The sequence below is a fragment of the Pristiophorus japonicus genome, chromosome 5, assembly GCF_044704955.1.
Source record: "Pristiophorus japonicus isolate sPriJap1 chromosome 5, sPriJap1.hap1, whole genome shotgun sequence".
Taxonomy (NCBI): Eukaryota; Metazoa; Chordata; class Chondrichthyes; family Pristiophoridae; genus Pristiophorus; species Pristiophorus japonicus.
This window is the reverse complement of record NC_091981.1, coordinates 296,891,658-296,908,874: the sequence shown is the minus strand read 5'-3', so window position 1 is coordinate 296,908,874 and position 17,217 is coordinate 296,891,658. Positions and strand designations below refer to the sequence as shown.

The window sequence follows — 17,217 nt, the reverse complement described above, 5'->3', positions numbered from 1 at the left end:
CCTCCTGCGCTGTAACCGTTCTATGATTGTATAATTCCTTCGCTTGTAGGATCAGGGGAGAGATAGTGAAGGCTTCATGCTCCCGTCTCTAATCGTGGGATTGGAGGGACGTGTGTATGTGGGTTGCGGGGGGGGGGGGGGGGAGAGAGGGCCGCGGGGGGGGGGGGGGGAAAGAGGGGGTCGCGGGGGGGGGGGGGAGAGGGGGTTGCGGGGGAGGGGGGGAAAGAGGAGGTCGCGGGGGGGGGAGAGGATGTCGCGGGGGGGGGGGGAAGAGGGGGTCGCTGGGGGGAGAGGGGGTCGCGGGGGAGACAGGCGATGAAAGCGTCACACTCGGCTCTCCTCCTTCACAGGATTGGGTGGCTTTAGTCGGCTCTCCGGCGGGGAGTCGGAGTGTGAAGGTGAGGCAGGGGGGAATCGGATATGGTGACCACCAGCAACAGTCAAGAGTAGGAATGGAGAGATCGGATCTGGTTTAGTGGGAGGCTCCAGCAATCTCCAATGTGCCTCTGTTTCCCACCTGCCCATCCTGTAGATTCACACTCCCTTTCCCCAAAATAGTCCGCAATCGCTGTATCACACAGGACAGAAGGAGGCCCTGCGGCCTGTCGTGTCTGTGCTGAATTTTTGGCACAGCGATCCAATTAGTGCCACTGCACCGCGTTTCCCCATTGCCCGACAAATATTTTCCTTTTCCAAGTATTTATCTGATTCCCTTTTGAACGTTAATATTGAATCTGCTCCCACCGCCCTTTCAGGCAGCGCGTTCCAGATCACAGCAACGCGCCGTGTAAAGAAACACCTCCGTCTCCCTTTTGGTTCATTTGCCAATTGCCTTAAATCTGTTCCCTCTGGTTGCCAACTCTCCTATCACTGGAAACCGTTTCCCATTTACTCTATCAAAACCCCATAGAATTTTGAACACCTCTATCAAATCGCCCCTCAACCTTCTCTGCTCCCAGGAGAACAACCCCAGCTTCTGCAGTCTCTGACATAACTGACGTCCCTCATCCCTGGTACCGTTGTAGTAAATCCCTGCAACCTCCCCATGCCTGACCACCCGCCCTGAAGTGTGCTGCCCTGAATTGAGCACGATACTGAGGCCTAACCAGTGTTTTATAAAAGTTTAGCCTAAATTCCTCGCTCTCGCACTCTCTCTCTCTGTTTATAAAGCCCAGGATTCTCCACTTGTCCTGTACCACCTACAACGATGAGGCAGGGAATTGAGGCTGAGGTCTGGGGATACGCAGTTGGTAACAGCGCGGTGCAGGTGAGTATGGGTGCACCTGTGGTCAAACCGCGATAGGAACAGGACCCGGCGAGGCTGGTTAAAGGTTCGCACTGTTGAGGGCCTGAGCCAAGGCTCAGCGGGAGAGGGCCAGGGTTCAGATTCCTTCCGGCGGGGGCGGGGGGCGAAACTTGCCTCATTTGCGCCTCCTGCTCCCACCACTGCGGAGGGGGGGGGGCGCTGACTGGGCACAAGCGATTTCTCGCCCGACATTCCGCGGGAGTTAGCGGAGAGGCAAACTGGCAGCGCCTCGGGCTGCCGTCATCGCCGCGCGCAACGAGCCGTTTTCACCCCGCCGTGCCCCGTGAGGCCGCCCGCGGGCGACGTCAGCGCCAGCCGGGTCGCGGACCGGGCCGCGCTCCGCTCGCTCGCAGCGGAAATGAAAGGGGAGGCGGGTCGCGCGATTTCCTTTCTCCACGGCCGACTTGCCGGTCGGTCGCGGCCTGGCCTGTTGGAATTCGCGGGGTCCGTGTCGCCATGTTGCAGACTGTGCGATGGGCTGCTGCCCCGCGCTCCGCCCCCCACCCCACCCCCCCCAGTCGGGGGAGTCAGTGACGTGCCCCTCCCCTTTAACGGAAGGGAGCAGGGCCCTGTGCTCCCGCCAGCACTAAGTGGCACTCCGCGTAACGCTGGTAAATTCCCGCGGTTAGCGGCCCAGCCCACGCCCCACCGAGGGGAAGTTGGGCAGGGGATGGGGGTGGTGTGACGGGACTTCTGAGCCCGCTGCAGGAAGTCCCGCCTCGCCTTGGTTTCCGCCCCCAATCGGGGCGCAACCGGATTTCGGCCCCCTGGTCTGTCGGGTACAGCGGTCTCGGTGTGGGTTCGGTGATGGCAACAGAACAAAGAAAATCAGCCAGCGTTCCCTCTCCCAGTCAGTATCCAGTGACAGTATTCCCCCCCTCCCGCCCGACCTCTGCCATCCGATCTCCTGCTGGCGAGTGCACCTGTCTGGATTCTGGGTGAGGAGAGGACCGGGCTCGGCTGTGAAGTCCTTTGTAGCCGAACAGCCCGGGTGTGTTCACCGAGTGCGGACTTGCTCGTGAAGTGTCGGTGTCTTGGAGCGGGGGCCGAGGGTGAGGAAGGAAGCTGGACACGTTTCTGGGGTGTCTTGGATTCCATTGGATTTCTGTGTGAATTTTCTTTTCTCTCAACAGATCAATCACTTGGGCGACGACCTCAAAGAAGGTGATGTCATCCTGAGCAACCACCCCAGCGCGGGAGGCAGCCATCTTCCTGACCTCACTGTCATCACGCCTGTAAGATCCGCATTACTGTTCAGTACTGAATGAACATTCATCAGCACCGGTTAGATACAGAGTAAAGCTCCCTCTACACTGCCCCATCAAACACTCCCAGGGCAGGTACAGGGGGTTAGACACAGAGTAAAGCTCCCTCTACACTGTCCCATCAAACACTCCCAGGGCACGTACAGGGGGTTAGATACAGAGTAAAGCTCCCTCTACACTGTCCCATCAAACACTCCCAGGGCACGTACAGGGGGTTAGATACAGAGTAAAGCTCCCTCTACACTGTCCCATCAAACACTCCCAGGGCAGGTACAGCACAGGTTAGATACAGAGTAAAGCTCCCTCTACACTGTCCCATCAAACACTCCCAGGGCAGGTACAGGGGGTTAGATACAGAGTAAAGCTCCCTCTACACTGTCCCATCAAACACTCCCAGGGCAGGTACAGCACGGGGTTAGATACAGAGTAAAGCTCCCTCTACACTGTCCCATCAAACACTCCCAGGGCAGGTACAGGGGGTTAGATACAGAGTAAAGCTCCCTCTACACTGTCCCATCAAACACTCCCAGGGCAGGTACAGCACTGGGTTAGATACAGAGTAAAGCTCCCTCTACACTGTCCCATCAAACACTCCCAGGGCAGTTACAGCACGGGGTTAGATACAGAGTAAAGCTCCCCCGGTGCTCAACCGACCTTGCTAACACAGATTATCTGGCCATTATCACATAGCTGTTTGTTGGAGCTTGCTGTGCGCTAATTTTGCTGCCGCGCTGCCTACATTACAACAGTGACGACGCTTCAAAAAGTACTTCACTGGCTGTAAAGCAGTTTGGGATGGACCCGGTATAAATGCAAGTTCTTTCTTGGATCGATCCCGACACTCCGTGTTTCTTGCCGGCTACAGGTTTTTCGGAAGGGTGTTTCCCGCGCGGTGTTTTTTGTCGCGAGCCGGGGGCATCATGCCGACATCGGAGGCATCACCCCGGGGTCCATGCCGCCTCGCTCCACGTGCTTGCAGCAGGAAGGTGCCGTCTTCATTTCCTTCAAGCTGGTGAAGGACGAGATCTTCCAGGAGGAAGGTGAGTGGGGGCTGCGGGATATCACGCTCATCACCCCCCTCCCCCGCCCCCAACCCCGCCCCCCCCCACTCCAGTCCTGGGTGACCCAACCTCAGCGGGGGCCCTGGATTTGGGAGGAGAGAAAACATCAGCCAGGTTTAGCCTCTTTCGAGTCACCCGATTTCCCCTCCCCGCTGGATTAGGGCAGGAAGGAGGCCATTCGGCCCCTTAAACCAGTTCCACCCTCCAATCAGATCACGGCTGATCAGCATCTCCGCTCCATTTACCTGCCTTTGTCCGTGTCCCTTGATGCCCTTCAGCAACAAAAGTCTTTCAATCTCCCTCTCGAAAGCTCCAATTGCCCCCCCAGCACCCCCACAGCCTTATGAGGGAGTGGGTTCTAGATTCCCACTGCCCCTTGTGTGAAGAAGCTCATCCTGATTTCACCCCTGAACGGCCTGGCTCTGATTTTAAGATTGTGCCCCTTGTTCTGGACTCCCCCCACCAGAGGAAACAGTTTCTCTATCTATCAACGCCTTTAATCATCTCAAACACCTCGATCACATCACCCCTAATCTTCAGTACTCAAGGCAATACATGCCTACTTTGTATAGAATACTTTGCATTTAACAAAGAGAGGGGTGATGCAGACATTGTAATCAGGGGGGGAGGAGGAGTGTGAAAATATTATATGAAATAAACATAATGAGCGAGGTAGTATTAAGGGGTTTAGCATCTTGGAAGTGGATAAATCCCCGGGCCCAGATGAAATGTATCCCAGGCTGTTAAGCGAAGTAAAAGAGGAAATAGCAGAGGCTCTGACCATCATTTTCCAGTCCTCTCTTGTTACAGATGTGGTACTGGAGGACTGCTAACGGTTGTACCTTTGTTTCAAAAGGGAGAAAGGGATAGAGCGAGTAATTTCATTCCAGTCAGCCTAACCTTGGTGGTGAGAAAATTCTTGGAGAAAATTCTGAGGGATAAATCTTCATTTCGAAAGACACGGATTAATCAAGGACAGTCAGCATGGATTTGTTAAGGGAAGGTCGTGTCTGATTAACTTGGTTGAATTTTTCGAGGAGGTAACCAGGAGGGTCGATGAGGGCAGTGTGTATGATGTAGTGTATCTGGATTTTAGCAAGGCTTTGGATAAAGTCCCACATGGCAGACTGGTCACGAAAGTAAAAGCCCATGGGATCCAGGGCAAAGTGGCAAGTTGGATCTAAAATTGGCTCGGAGGCAGGAAGCAAAGGGTAATGGTTGATGGGTGTTTTTGTGATTGGAAGGATGTTTCCAGTGGGGTTCCGCAAGGCTCAGTGCTGGGTCCCTTTTTGTGTTATATATCAATGATTTAGACTTGAATATAGGGGGTATCATTAAGAAGTTTGCAGATGATACTAAAATAGGCTGTGTGGTTGATAATGAAGAAGAAAGCTGTATACTGCAGGAAGATATCAATCAACTGGTCAGGTGGGCAGAACAGTGACAAATGGAATTCAATCCGGAGAAGTGAGAGGTAATGCATTTGGGGAATACACATTAAATGGTAGGACACTAAGAAGTGTAGAGGAACAAAGGGACTGTGGAGTGCTTGTCCACAAATCCTTGAAAGTAGCAGGCCAGGTCGATAAGGTGGTTAAGAAGGCATACGGAATACTTGCCTTTATTAGCCGAGGCGTAGAATGCCAGAGCAGGGAGGTTATGCTTGAACTGTATAAAACAGTAGGCCACAGCTGGAGGACTGCGTGCAGTTCTGGTCACATTACATTACAGGAAAGATGTGATTGCATGACCGAGGGTGCAGAGGCGATTCACGATGGGCCGAAATGGTTTCCTTCTGTGCTGTAAATTTCTACGATTCTAAGCCTCGTCTGTGCAACCTGTCCTCGTCCTGCGTTTGTTTAACCTGTGTCCCTTTCAGCCGTGACCGAGGTGCTCATGGCCCCAGCACAGATCCCAGGCAGCAGCGGGACACGCAACCTCCATGACAACCTGTCGGATCTGCGGGCGCAGGTCGCGGCCAATCGGAAAGGGATCCAGCTGGTGAACGAGCTGATCGATGTGTACGGGCTGGAGGTGGTCCAAGCTTACATGTCCCACATTCAGGTAGGACTTTGCCAAGACTCGGAGGGCCGAATGGCCTACTACTGCTCCTATTTGCTATAAAGCGGCGCACTGGTGGGCTGGCACGCTGATAAAACGTCACATTACCTGGGAAACAGGCAGACACGTGGCAGGTGACCTTCAACGCAGAGAAGAGTGAAGTGGTTCATTGTGGGAGGAAGAATGAGGAGAAGCAGTATTATGTAAAGGTTACCGTTTTAAAGGGAGTGCAGGAACAGAGAGACCTGGAGTGTATGTGCATAAATCGTTGAAGCTGGCAGGACAATTTGAGAAGGCTAGTTTTAAAAAAAAAAAAGCACATGGGATCCTTGGTTTTATAAACACAGGCATAAAGTACAAAAGCAAAGAGATTCTGCTAAATCTTCATAAAATACTGCTTCAGCCCCAGCTGGAGTATTGTGTTCCATTCTGGGTGCCGCACTTTAGGAAGGTTGTCGAGGCCTTGGAGAGGGTTCAGGGATGAGGGGCTTCAGTTACATGGAGAGACTGGAGAAGCTGGGCTTGTTCTCCTGAGAGCAGAGAAGGTTGAGGGGAGATTTGAGCGAGGTGTTTTGATAGAGTAAATAAGGAGAGACTGTTTCCAGTGGCAGAAGGGTCATAGAAACATAGAAAATAGGTGCAGGAGTAGGCCATTCGGCCCTTCAAGCCTGCACCGCCATTCAATAAGATCATGGTTGATCATTCACCTCTGTACCCCTTTCCTGCTTTCTCCCCATACCCCTTGATCCCTTTAGTTGTAAGGGCCATATCTAACTCCCTCTTGAATAGATCCAATGAACTGGCATCAACAACTCTCTGCGGTAGGGAATTCCACAAGCTAACAACTCTGAGTGAAGAAGTTTCTCCTCATCTCAATCCTAAATGGCTTATCCCTTATCCTAAGACTATGTCCCCTGGTTCTTGAGTTCCCCAACAATGGGAACATTCTTCCTGCATCTAACCTGTCCAGTCCCGTCAGAATCTTATATGTTTCTATGAGATCCCCTCTCATCCTTCTAAACTCCAGTGAATAAAGACCCAGTCGATCCAGTCTCTCTTCATATGTCAGTCCAGCCACCGCAGGAATCAGTCTGATGAACCTTCGCTGCACTCCCTCAATAGCAAGAACGTCCTTCCTCAGATTAGGAGACCAAAACTGAACACAATATTCCAGGTGAGGCCTCACCAAGGCCCTGTACAACTGCAGTAAGACCTCCCTGCTCCTCTACTCAAATCCCCTAGCTATGAAGGCCAACGTACCCTTTACCGCCTGCTGTACCTGCATGCCAACTTTCAACGACTGATGTACCATGACACCCAGGTCTCGTTGCACCTTCCCTTTTCCTAACCTGCCGCCATTCAGATAATATTCTGCCTTTGTGTTTTTGCCCCCAAAGTGGCTAACCTCACATTTATCCACATTATACTGCTTTTGCCATGCATTTGCCCACTCATCTAACCTGCCCAAGTCACCTTGCAGCCTCTTAGCGTCCCCCTCACAGCTCACACCGCCACCCAGTTTAGTGTCATCTGCAAACTTGGAGATATTACATTCAATTCCTTCATCTAAATCGTTAATATATATTGTAAAGAGCTGGGGTCCCAGCACTGAGCCCTGCGGCACCCCACTAGTCACTGCCTGACATTCTGAAAAGGACCCGTTTATCCCGACTCTCTGCTTCCTATCTGCCAACCAGTTCTCTATCCATGTCAATATATTACCCCCAATACCATGTGTTTTGATTTTGCACACCAATCTCTTGTGTGGGACCTTGTCAAAAGCCTTTGAAAGTCCAAATACACCACATCCACTGGTTCTCCCTTGTCCACTCTACTAGTTACATCCTCAAAAAATTCCAGAAGATTCGTCGAGCATGATTTCCCTTTCATAAATCCATGCTGACTTGGACTGATCCTGTTACTACTTTCCAGGTGCGCTGCTATTTCATCCTTAATAATTGATTCTAACATTTTCCCCACCACTGATGTCAGGCTAACTGGTCTATAATTACCCGTTTTTTCTCTCCCTCCCTTTTTAAAAAGTGGTGTTACATTAGCTACCCTCCAGTCCATAGGAACTGATCCAGAGTCGATAGACTGTTGGAAAATGATCACCAATGCATCCACCATTTCTAGGGCCACTTCCTTAAGTACTATGGGATGCAGACTATCAGGGCCTGGGGATTTAACGGCCTTCAATCCCATCAATTTCCCAAACACAATTTCCTGCCTAATAAGGATATCACTTCCTCCTTTTCACTAGACCTTCGGTCCCCTAGTACTTCCGGAAGGTTATTTGTGCCTTCCTTCGTGAAGACAGAACCAAAGTATTTGTTCAATTGGTCTGCCATTTCTTTGTTCCTCATTATAAAGTCACCTGAATCCGACTGCATGGGACCTACGTTTGTCTTTACTAATCTTTTTCTCTCCACATATCTATAAAAGGTTTTGCAGTCAGTTTTTATATTCCTGGCAAGCTTCCTCTCATACTCTATTTCCCCCTCTTAATGAAACCCTTTATCCTCTGCTGAATTCTAAATTTCTCCCAGTCCTCAGGTTTGCTGCTTTTTCTGGCCAATTTATATGCCTTTTCCTTGGATTTAAAACACTCCTTAATTTCCCTTGTTAGCCACGGTTGAGCTACCTTCCTCGTTTTATTTTTACACTAGACAGGGATGTACAATTGCTGAAGTTCATCCATGTGATCTTTAAATGTTTGCCATTGCCTATCCACCGTCAACCCTTTAAGTATCATTTGCCAGTCAATCCTAGCCAATTCACGTCTCATACCATCGAAGTTACCTTTCCTTAAGTTCAGGACCCTAGTTTCTGAATTAACTGTGTCACTCTCCAACTTAATAAAGAATTCTACCATGTTATGGTCACTCTTCCCCAAGGGGCCTCACACAACAAGATTGCTAATTAGTCCTTTCTCATTACACATCACCCAGTCTAGGTTGGCCAGCCCTCTAGTTGGTTCCTCGACATATTGGTCTAGAAAACCATCCCTAATACACTCCAGGAAATCCTCCTCCACCGCATTGCTATCAGTTTGGTTAGCCCAATCAATATGTAGATTAAAGTCATCCATGATAACTGCTGTACCTTTATTGCATGCATCCCTTATTTCTTGTTTGATGCTATCCCCAACCTTACTACTACTGTTTGGTGGCCTGTACACAACTCCCACTAGCGTTTTCGGCCCTTTGGTATTCCGTAACTCCACCCATACCGATTCCACATCATCCAGGCTAATGTCCTTTGTTACTATTGCATTAATTTCCTCTTTAACCAGCAATGCCACCCCGCCTACTTTTCCTTTCTGCCTATCCTTCCTAAATGTTGAATACCCCTGGATGTTGAGTTCCCAGCCTTGGTCACCCTGGAGCCATGTCTCCGTGATGCCAATTACATCATACCCGTTAACTGCTATCTGCGCAGTTAATTTGTCCACCTTATTCCGAATACTCCTCGCATTGAGGCCCAGAGCCTTCAGGCTTGTCTTTCTAACACACTTTGCCCCTTTAGAATTTTGCTGTAAAGTGGCCCTTTTTGCTTTTTGCCTTAGGTTTCTCTGACCTCCACTTTTACTTTTCTTCTTTCTATCTTTTGCTTCTGCCCCCATTCTACTTCCCTCTGTCTCCCTGCATAGGTTCCCATCCCCCTGCCATGTCAGTTTAACTCCTCCCCAACATCACTAGCAAACACTCCCCCTAGGACATTGGTTCCGGTCCTGCCCAGGTGCAGACCGTCCGGTTTGTACTGGTTCCACCTCCCCCAGAACCGGTTCCAATGTCCCAGGAATTTGAATCCCTCCCTGCTGCACCACTGCTCAAGCCATGTATTCATCTGAGCTATCCTGAGATTCCTACTCTGACTAGCACGTGGCACTGGTAGAAACCCTGAGATTACTACTTTTGAGATCCTACTTTTTAATTTAACTCCTAGCTCCCTAAATTCGTCTCATAGGACCTCATCCTGTTTTTTACCTATATCGTTGGTACCTATATGCATCACGACAACTGGCTGTTCACCCTCCCTTTTTAAAATGTCCTGCACCCGCTCCGAGACATCCTTGATCCTTGCACCAGGGAGGCAACATACCATCCTGGAGTCTCGATTGCGGCCGCAGAAACGTCTATCTATTCCCCTTGTAATTGAATCCCCTATCACTATCGCTCTCCCACTCTTTTTTTCCTGCCCTCCTGTGCAGCAGAGCCACCCACGGTGCCATGAACTTGGCTGCTGCCGCCCTCCCCTGATGAGTCATCCCCTCAACAGTACCCAAAGCTGTGTATCTGTTTTGCAGGGGGACCCCTGCACTACCTTCCTTCCACTGCTCTTCCTGTTGGTCACCCATCCCCTATCTGGCTGTGTACCCTTTACTTGTCAGTAACCAGAGCGCACAGATTTAAGGTATTTGGCAAAAAGACCAAGGGCCGAGATGAGAATTTTTTTACGCAGCGAGTTGCTGTGATCTGGAACGCGCTGCCTGACAGGTTCAATAGTAACATTCGAACGGTAATTTAATAAATACATGAAAAATAAAAAAATTCAGGGCTATGGGAAAGAGCAGGGGAGAGTGGGATTAAATGGACAGCACTTTCAAAGACACGATGGGCCAAATGGCCTGCCTCTGTACTGCAGTTGGACAGACGCAGGTGATTTTGTAAATGAAAATAAGGAAGTGGCGGGCCTGCTAAATACTTGCTTTTGATTGGTCTTCACCGTGGAGGATGAGGATTAGCTACCATTCTATGATTTGCTGATGTCCTTCAGAGCGGGAAACCTGCCGTTGTTACCCGGTCTGGGCCAGTATGTGACTCCAGTCCCACACTATGTGGTTGACTGCCCCCTGAAGTGACCTAGCGAGCCCCTCAGTTGTGTCGAACTGCTAACGGTACAGCGTCGAGAATCCAGAGTTCCCGAATCCGTACTGTTCCGCAATCCGGACACCGGGACGATGCATGGCGGGGTTGTCCGGAATCTGGAAAATGTTCTGGAATCCGGACCTCCCCACTTGACCTGACCGACGCGCCCCCCCCCCCCCCCACCCCTGCCCCGCTCAACCTGACCCCACCCCCACTGCGCCCGAACTGACAGACCCCCCTTTCCCTATATACCTACCTTGGCCCAGGCGTTTCTGGATTCGGGACGTTGGAAAGACGTTCTGAAGTCCGGAATTACGCAGAATCCGTACAAAGAATAACGGCAGCAGTCCAGCACCACCACCTTCTCGGAGCATCGAGTGATACCCACACCCCAAGTTACAAATTCACAAAACCTGGGTTCCCTGTGGGCAGTAGCTCTGGTCGGACGTCTCCCGGGAGGTTTCATCACATGACCTCCATCTGCCTCCCCCAGCCACGTTCCCTGCCATTGGTCTCACCAACATGTCTATCCCCGTGACGTCCCGCTCTCCCGAGCCAATTGGAAAGCCCACAGCCTCTTCGTTACCTGATTGGAGGACGCGACTGTTGGGGTCAAAGAGCCTTTGTTCCCCCCCCCCCCCCCACCCTGCTCCGTCTCCAATATTTGTACAGATAATGAACAAACAAGGGTCAATGATAATGAAAATCACACAGGGCTGTATTTTCGGTTGTCTTAACCCCTCAGTTAGCAGCCAGAGGGGGCATTAATGGGAGCGCAAGAGGTTACCGACCGGGAGCGCAGCATTTAGTGCCCCGACGGAAAAATAATTCGAGGCTCGCCAGGGGCGCAAACCAGTAGCGCCCGGCTGTTGATGATCAGTGTGATCCTGACGTATTCCTGGTGCAACGCCCAGGCTTACACCCCGGTCGGTAAATTCGGTGCGTGTGCCTCATTGAGCGCCCGCCAATAACACCGTCTGGAAAAACAGTGGGTCCAGGCTTGTAGAGTCGTTACCTGCGGTTACTTAAAGGGATGAGGGAGCGCTTCCCTCGGAGGTTACAGTCAGTGCGACGTTTACACACAGCACGGTGCGAGAGCCTCCCATTTGCAGCGGTAGACAGACATAACGGCGCAGGTTGAAAACAAGTGGTTTTGAAAACTTCAATGGGTGCATTACTATGCCGTACCTTTAGGACTCGGCTTTTCCCGGGATCTGACTCGGAGCTCCGTGCATGCGCGATGGGCCCTCAAAATGTACCGACCAAACTTTCGTTATGCCCCGCCCCCAGCTCTGGTGTGCAACCGTTGATTTATCGCCCCCTGTCAGCTCTTCGACCGATTCTGACCAATTTCTGGGCGGGAGGCGCAAAGTTTTCAAGGCGTTAAAAGTACCGCTCCCCCTGGGTTACCGCAGACATGACCAAATTTCTCCCCCACTGAGTTTTATTGCTTTGATGGTTTCTCTCCCTGGGTTGCTCATGGCTGTATCCAGGAGATTAATTTGTGCAGACTCGAGGGCAATTCTAGAGGGTTGGTGACCCCTAGTTGGACCACAAGGATTTTGCGACATTTCCCATTCAAGGAATCAGTCCAGTGAACCTTTGTTGCACTCCCTCGAAGGAAGTATATCCTTCCTCAGGTAAGGAGACCAATAATTAATCGAAGGGTGGAATTTACTGGATTTAAAATAAGTTTTTTTAAATGGTAATGGAGAAAATAATGGGACTGAAGACAGAAAAGACTCCAGGATCTGATGGTTTCCACCCCAGGGTATTAAATGGAACAGGCTCAAGGGGCTAAATGGCCAACTGCTATTCCTATGACTTAGCTACAATTTTAAGATTATGTCCCCTGGTTCTAGATTCCATCATGTCCATAGTCACCTGAATTGCATGGAATATTTCAACGTCTTTCACAGGTTCTACCGCCTTTCCAAACAGTTTCCTAGGTTCACCCGGACTAAACCATACTGACCAACTGTCTTCTCTCTCCGCAGTTATCCAGGGTCACATTGATTAGCAGATTAATCTGAAGTGCAGGCTGGCTATGTTTTTGCTACATGTCCGAATAACCCTGGGTGTGAAAGTAATTCTCTAATTCTCCTTATCGTTCCCCTCATCCTATTGGCGATGATCTGAGATTTATCCCCTCCAGTTACCCATTCACTGACCACTGGAATAGTTTTTCCAGAATTATCTCACCAGAACCCCTATTTTTTTGAACTCCCATCAGCTCTCCTCTGGACTGTTCCTCATGAAACGAGCCCATGAAAAGAGCTACGTTTTTTTTTTAAGGTTTCGGCCGTCATTCACCTCTGTTAGAAGGTCGTGGGTTCAAGATCCATTCCAAAGACTTAACCACAAAATACAGGCTCACACTCCAGTGCAGTACTGAGGGAGTGCCGCACTGTCGGAGGGGCAGTACTGAGGGAGTGCCGCACTGTCGGAGGGGCAGTACTGAGGGAGTGCCGCACTGTCGGATGGGCAGTACTGAGGGAGCGCTGCGCTGTCGGAGGGGCAGTACTGAGGGAGCGCCGCACTGTCGGAGGGGCAGTACTGAGGGAGTGCCGCACTGTCGGCAGGTCAGTACTGAGGGAGCGCTGCAGTGTCGGAGGGGCAGTACTGAGGGAGCGCTGCACTGTTGGAGGGGCAGTACTGAGGGAGCGCCGCAGTGTCGGAGGGGCAGTACTGAGGGAGCGCTGCAGTGTCGGAGGGGCAGTACTGAGGGAGCGTTGCACTGTCGGAGGGGCAGTACTGAGGGAGCGTTGCACTGTCGGAGGGGCAGTACTGAGGGAGCGCCGCACTGTCGGAGGGGCAGTACTGAGGGAGTGCCGCACTGTCGGAGGGGCAGTACTGAGGGAGAGCTGCACTGTCGGAGGGGCAGTACTGAGGGAGCGCTGCGCTGTCGGAGGGGCAGTACTGAGGGAGCGCTGCACTGTCGGAGGGGCAGTACTGAGGGAGCGCTGCACTGTTGGAGGGGCAGTACTGAGGGAGCGCCGCACTGTCGGAGGGGCAGTACTGAGGGAGTGCCGCACTGTCGGCAGGGCAGTACTGAGGGAGCGCTGCGCTGTCGGAGGGGCAGTACTGAGGGAGCGCTGCAGTGTCGGAGGGGCAGTACTGAGGGAGCGCTGTGCTGTCGGAGGGGCAGTACTGAGGGAGCGCTGCACTGTCGGAGGGGCAGTACTGAGGGAGCGCTGCACTGTCGGAGGGGCAGTAGTGAGGGAGTGCTGCACTGTCGGAGGGGCAGTAGTGAGGGAGTGCTGCACTGTCGGAGGGGCAGTACTGAGGTGGGCTGCACTGTCGGAGGGGCAGTAGTGAGGGAGTGCTGCACTGTCGGAGGGGCAGTACTGAGTCGGAGGGGCAGTACTGAGGGAGTGCTGCACTGTCAGAGGTGCCGTCCTTCGGATGAGACATTAAACAGAGGCCCTTTCTGCGCTCTCAGGTGAACATGGCACTATTCGAAGAACAACAGGGGAGTTCTTCTCGGTGTTCTGGGGCCAATATTTATCCCTCAATCAACATCACTAAAACAGATTATCTGGTCTTTATCACATTGCTGTTTGTGGGAGCTTGCTGTGCATAAATTAGCTGCTGCGTTTCCCTGTCATGTATCTTACATGATTATATATAACTGTATCCTAACATGCTATACATGACTGTAATAAGATATGACCTGTAACCACCAGCATACCTTACCACCAGGGGTGCACTTGCAAGACACAGGTATATAAGGACAGGTCTCAGGCAAGTGCAGCATTCCAGAGCTGTGAAATAAAGGTGCAGGTCCAGAGTGACCTTGACTTCACTACATGCCTTGTGTGAATCTGTACTGAGGGGACAGGACTTTACATTCCCTAAATTACACCAGTGAATACACTTCAAAAATGATTTAATTTGCTGTGAAGCGCTTTGGGAATTCCTGAGGTGGTGAAATGCGCTTTAGAAATGCAAGCCTTTTTTTTCTTTGAATTCTCACATGTTGGGCGTGCGTTAACCTGGCAGGATAACGCGGAACTGGCGGTGAGGGAGATGCTGAGGGAGTTTGCCCGGCGACACCGGCAGAGGGATGGAGCGCTGGAGGTAGAGTCCGAGGATCACATGGACGACGGGACGCCAATCAGGTTAAAGGTCAAAGTCAACGAGGCTGAGGTGAGAAATGTTCGTCTCGGCGCTCCACAGCGCCTCCTGTCGGCGACGGATCGCACTGCGGCCTCAGTGAGAGCATTCATAGAGTCAATGATGCGGCACAGTGGGAGGCCATTCGGCCCATCGTGTCCGTGCCGGCCCTTTGAAAACGCACTCCAATAGGTCCCACTCCCCCTGCTCTTTCCTCATTGTCCTGCTAATGTTTCCCTTTTCAAGTATTTATCCCATTCCGTTTTGCAAGTTATTATTGAATCTGCCTCCATCGCGGGTTCCAGATCACAACGACCCGCTGCGCCAGAACATTTGTCCCCTGGTCATCTCTCGTTCTTTAGTCGCTGTTAAATCTCCTTTTAACCTTCTCGGAAATGATGCAAAACGTTTGTCCCTCTGCTGAAGGTGCTGACTGCTTGGTGGAGAAATGGCTCCCTGGCTTCCAATCCCCCCCCCCTCGACACACACAGTGTGATAGTTACCAGTAGTCGGAATCGATACATGACCCTCCCTAACCCAGGCTCACCAAGGGCAATGTTGGTACCCCTAAGGCCTGCACACACATGCTAACGTGGCACAGACAGGCATCGAGTCTGAGGATGTCTCTTGGCCTCATTCCACTAAGGACACCGTCAATAGCAAACAATGTCACTGCTTCTATAGTTAGATTTATTTTCTCTCCCTCCTTTCTCTCTCCTCTCTCCCTATCTGTCCCTTTCTGTCTCTCGTCCCTCTCTTTCCTTGTCTCTCTCTCACTCTCCTCTCTCCCTTTCTGACTCTCCGCTCCTCTCTCTTTCCCTATCTGATTGTCTCTCCCCCTTTCTCTGTCTCTCTCTCCCCCTTTCTCTCTCTCACTCTCCTCTCTCCCTTTCTGACTCTCCGCTCCTCTCTCTTTCCCTATCTGATTGTCTCTCCCCCTTTCTCTGTCTCTCTCTCTCTCCCCCTTTCTCTGTCTCTCTCTCTCTCTCTCTCCCCCTTTCTCTGTCTCTCTCTCTCTCTCTCCCCCTTTCTCTGTCTCTCTCTCCCCCTTTCTCTCTCTCTCTCTCTCTCTCCCCCTTTCTCTGTCTCTCTCTCTCTCTCCCCCTTTCTCTCTCTCTCTCTCTCTCTCTCTCCCCCTTTCTCTGTCTGTCTCTCTCTCTCTCTCCCCCTTTCTCTGTCTCTCTCTCTCTCTCCCCCTTTCTCTGTCTCTCTCTCTCTCTCTCTCTCTCCCCTTTCTCTGTCTCTCTCTCTCTCTCTCCCCCTTTCTCTGTCTCTCTCTCTCTCTCTCTCTCTCTCTCTCTCCCCTTTCTCTGTCTCTCTCTCTCTCTCTCTCTCTTCCCCCCCCCCCCTTTCTCTCTGACTCTCTCTCTCTCTCTCTCTCTCTCTCTTCCCCCCCCCCCCTTTCTCTCTGACTCACAGGGTACCGCAGTGTTTGATTTTACCGGCTCTGGGCCGATGGTATTTGGGAATTGCAACGCCCCTCGGGCTATCACCCTCTCTGCCCTCATCTACTGCCTTAGATGCATGGTGGGACAGGACATACCCCTCAACCAGGTGAGTGCAGATGGCCGCGAGTGAACAAGGGTGGGTGAATGGGGGAAGAGTGTAACTGAATGCAGAGAGGTGACTGGGTTACCGGGGGCGGGGCTTGGGTTGCGGGGGGAGGGGGGGAGCTTGGGTTACTGGGAGCGGGGGGGGGGCTTCGGTTACCGGGCGGGGGTTACTGGGGGAGGACGGGTTGTGGGGTAACCGGGGTTGGGGGGGGTGGGGAGCGTTACCGGGGGCAGTGTGGGGTTACCTGGTGATGGGAGTTACTGGGGGGGGGGGGGGGCAGGGTGTGGGTTACCAGGGGTGGCGGCGATATGGGGTTACCAGGGTGGGGAGGTGATGTGGGGTTACTGGGGTGACAGCATGGGTTACCAGGAGGTCGAGTGAGGGTTACCAGGGGCGGGTGACTTGAGTCAGGGTCAGTCGCTCGGTTGAACCATGACCTTCGACGTGTGCTGTCAATGGCAGGGCTGCCTCGCTCCGGTGAAGACCATCCTCCCGAAGGGATCCATCCTTGACCCATCGGCAGAGGCCGCAGTGGTGGGTGGCAACGTGCTGACATCACAGCGAGTCGTCGACGTCATATTCAAGGCGTTCGAGGTGTGCGCGGCCTCGCAGGTGAGCGTGAAGTGAGCGGGCCGTGACGTCGGGCGCGGTGGGTCAAGATCGCCGTTCCCCGACCAGTGCGCCCACCGAGGAGCTCAGAGTCCGATCGCCAGCATCCCCCGTCACCTGACCCGTGCCTCGCGGACGGGCGGGCTCCCCCATTTCCCAGCGGAGGGGTAAAGGAATTCACAAGGGGGTGGGGGGGTAGGGGAGCCACCCATTGGTGTGGGCTCTGATCTGGATCCTGTCGCCACCCTTGGACTTCCCGTGGTCACCCTGTCCCTTTGCATCACTTCAGCACGCCTCGTGCCTGAGAATTTAGGGACAGGAGGAGGCCTTTCGGCCCCCCGAGCCTGTTCCACCATTCCATCAGCTCACGGCTG

General features: G+C 52.3%; 1 protein-coding gene across 8 annotated transcripts in view; it reads left to right on the top strand.

The window, feature by feature from the left end:
* Nucleotides 1–17,217, top strand: part of oplah (5-oxoprolinase, ATP-hydrolysing) — a 64,482-nt gene that overhangs the window by 38,770 nt on the left and 8,495 nt on the right. For all 8 annotated transcript variants that reach the window (XR_011593411.1, XM_070881901.1, XM_070881900.1 and 5 more), the window contains 6 exons: nucleotides 2,440–2,541; nucleotides 3,437–3,611; nucleotides 5,512–5,696; nucleotides 14,567–14,713; nucleotides 16,100–16,234; nucleotides 16,697–16,846. Coding sequence is in view for 7 of the 8 variants with exons in the window: in XM_070881901.1 (XP_070738002.1) it covers nucleotides 2,440–2,541; nucleotides 3,437–3,611; nucleotides 5,512–5,696; nucleotides 14,567–14,713; nucleotides 16,100–16,234; nucleotides 16,697–16,846 (894 nt within the window). In the remaining variant the exon portion in view is untranslated. The remainder of the gene's footprint in view (nucleotides 1–2,439; nucleotides 2,542–3,436; nucleotides 3,612–5,511; nucleotides 5,697–14,566; nucleotides 14,714–16,099; nucleotides 16,235–16,696; nucleotides 16,847–17,217) is intronic.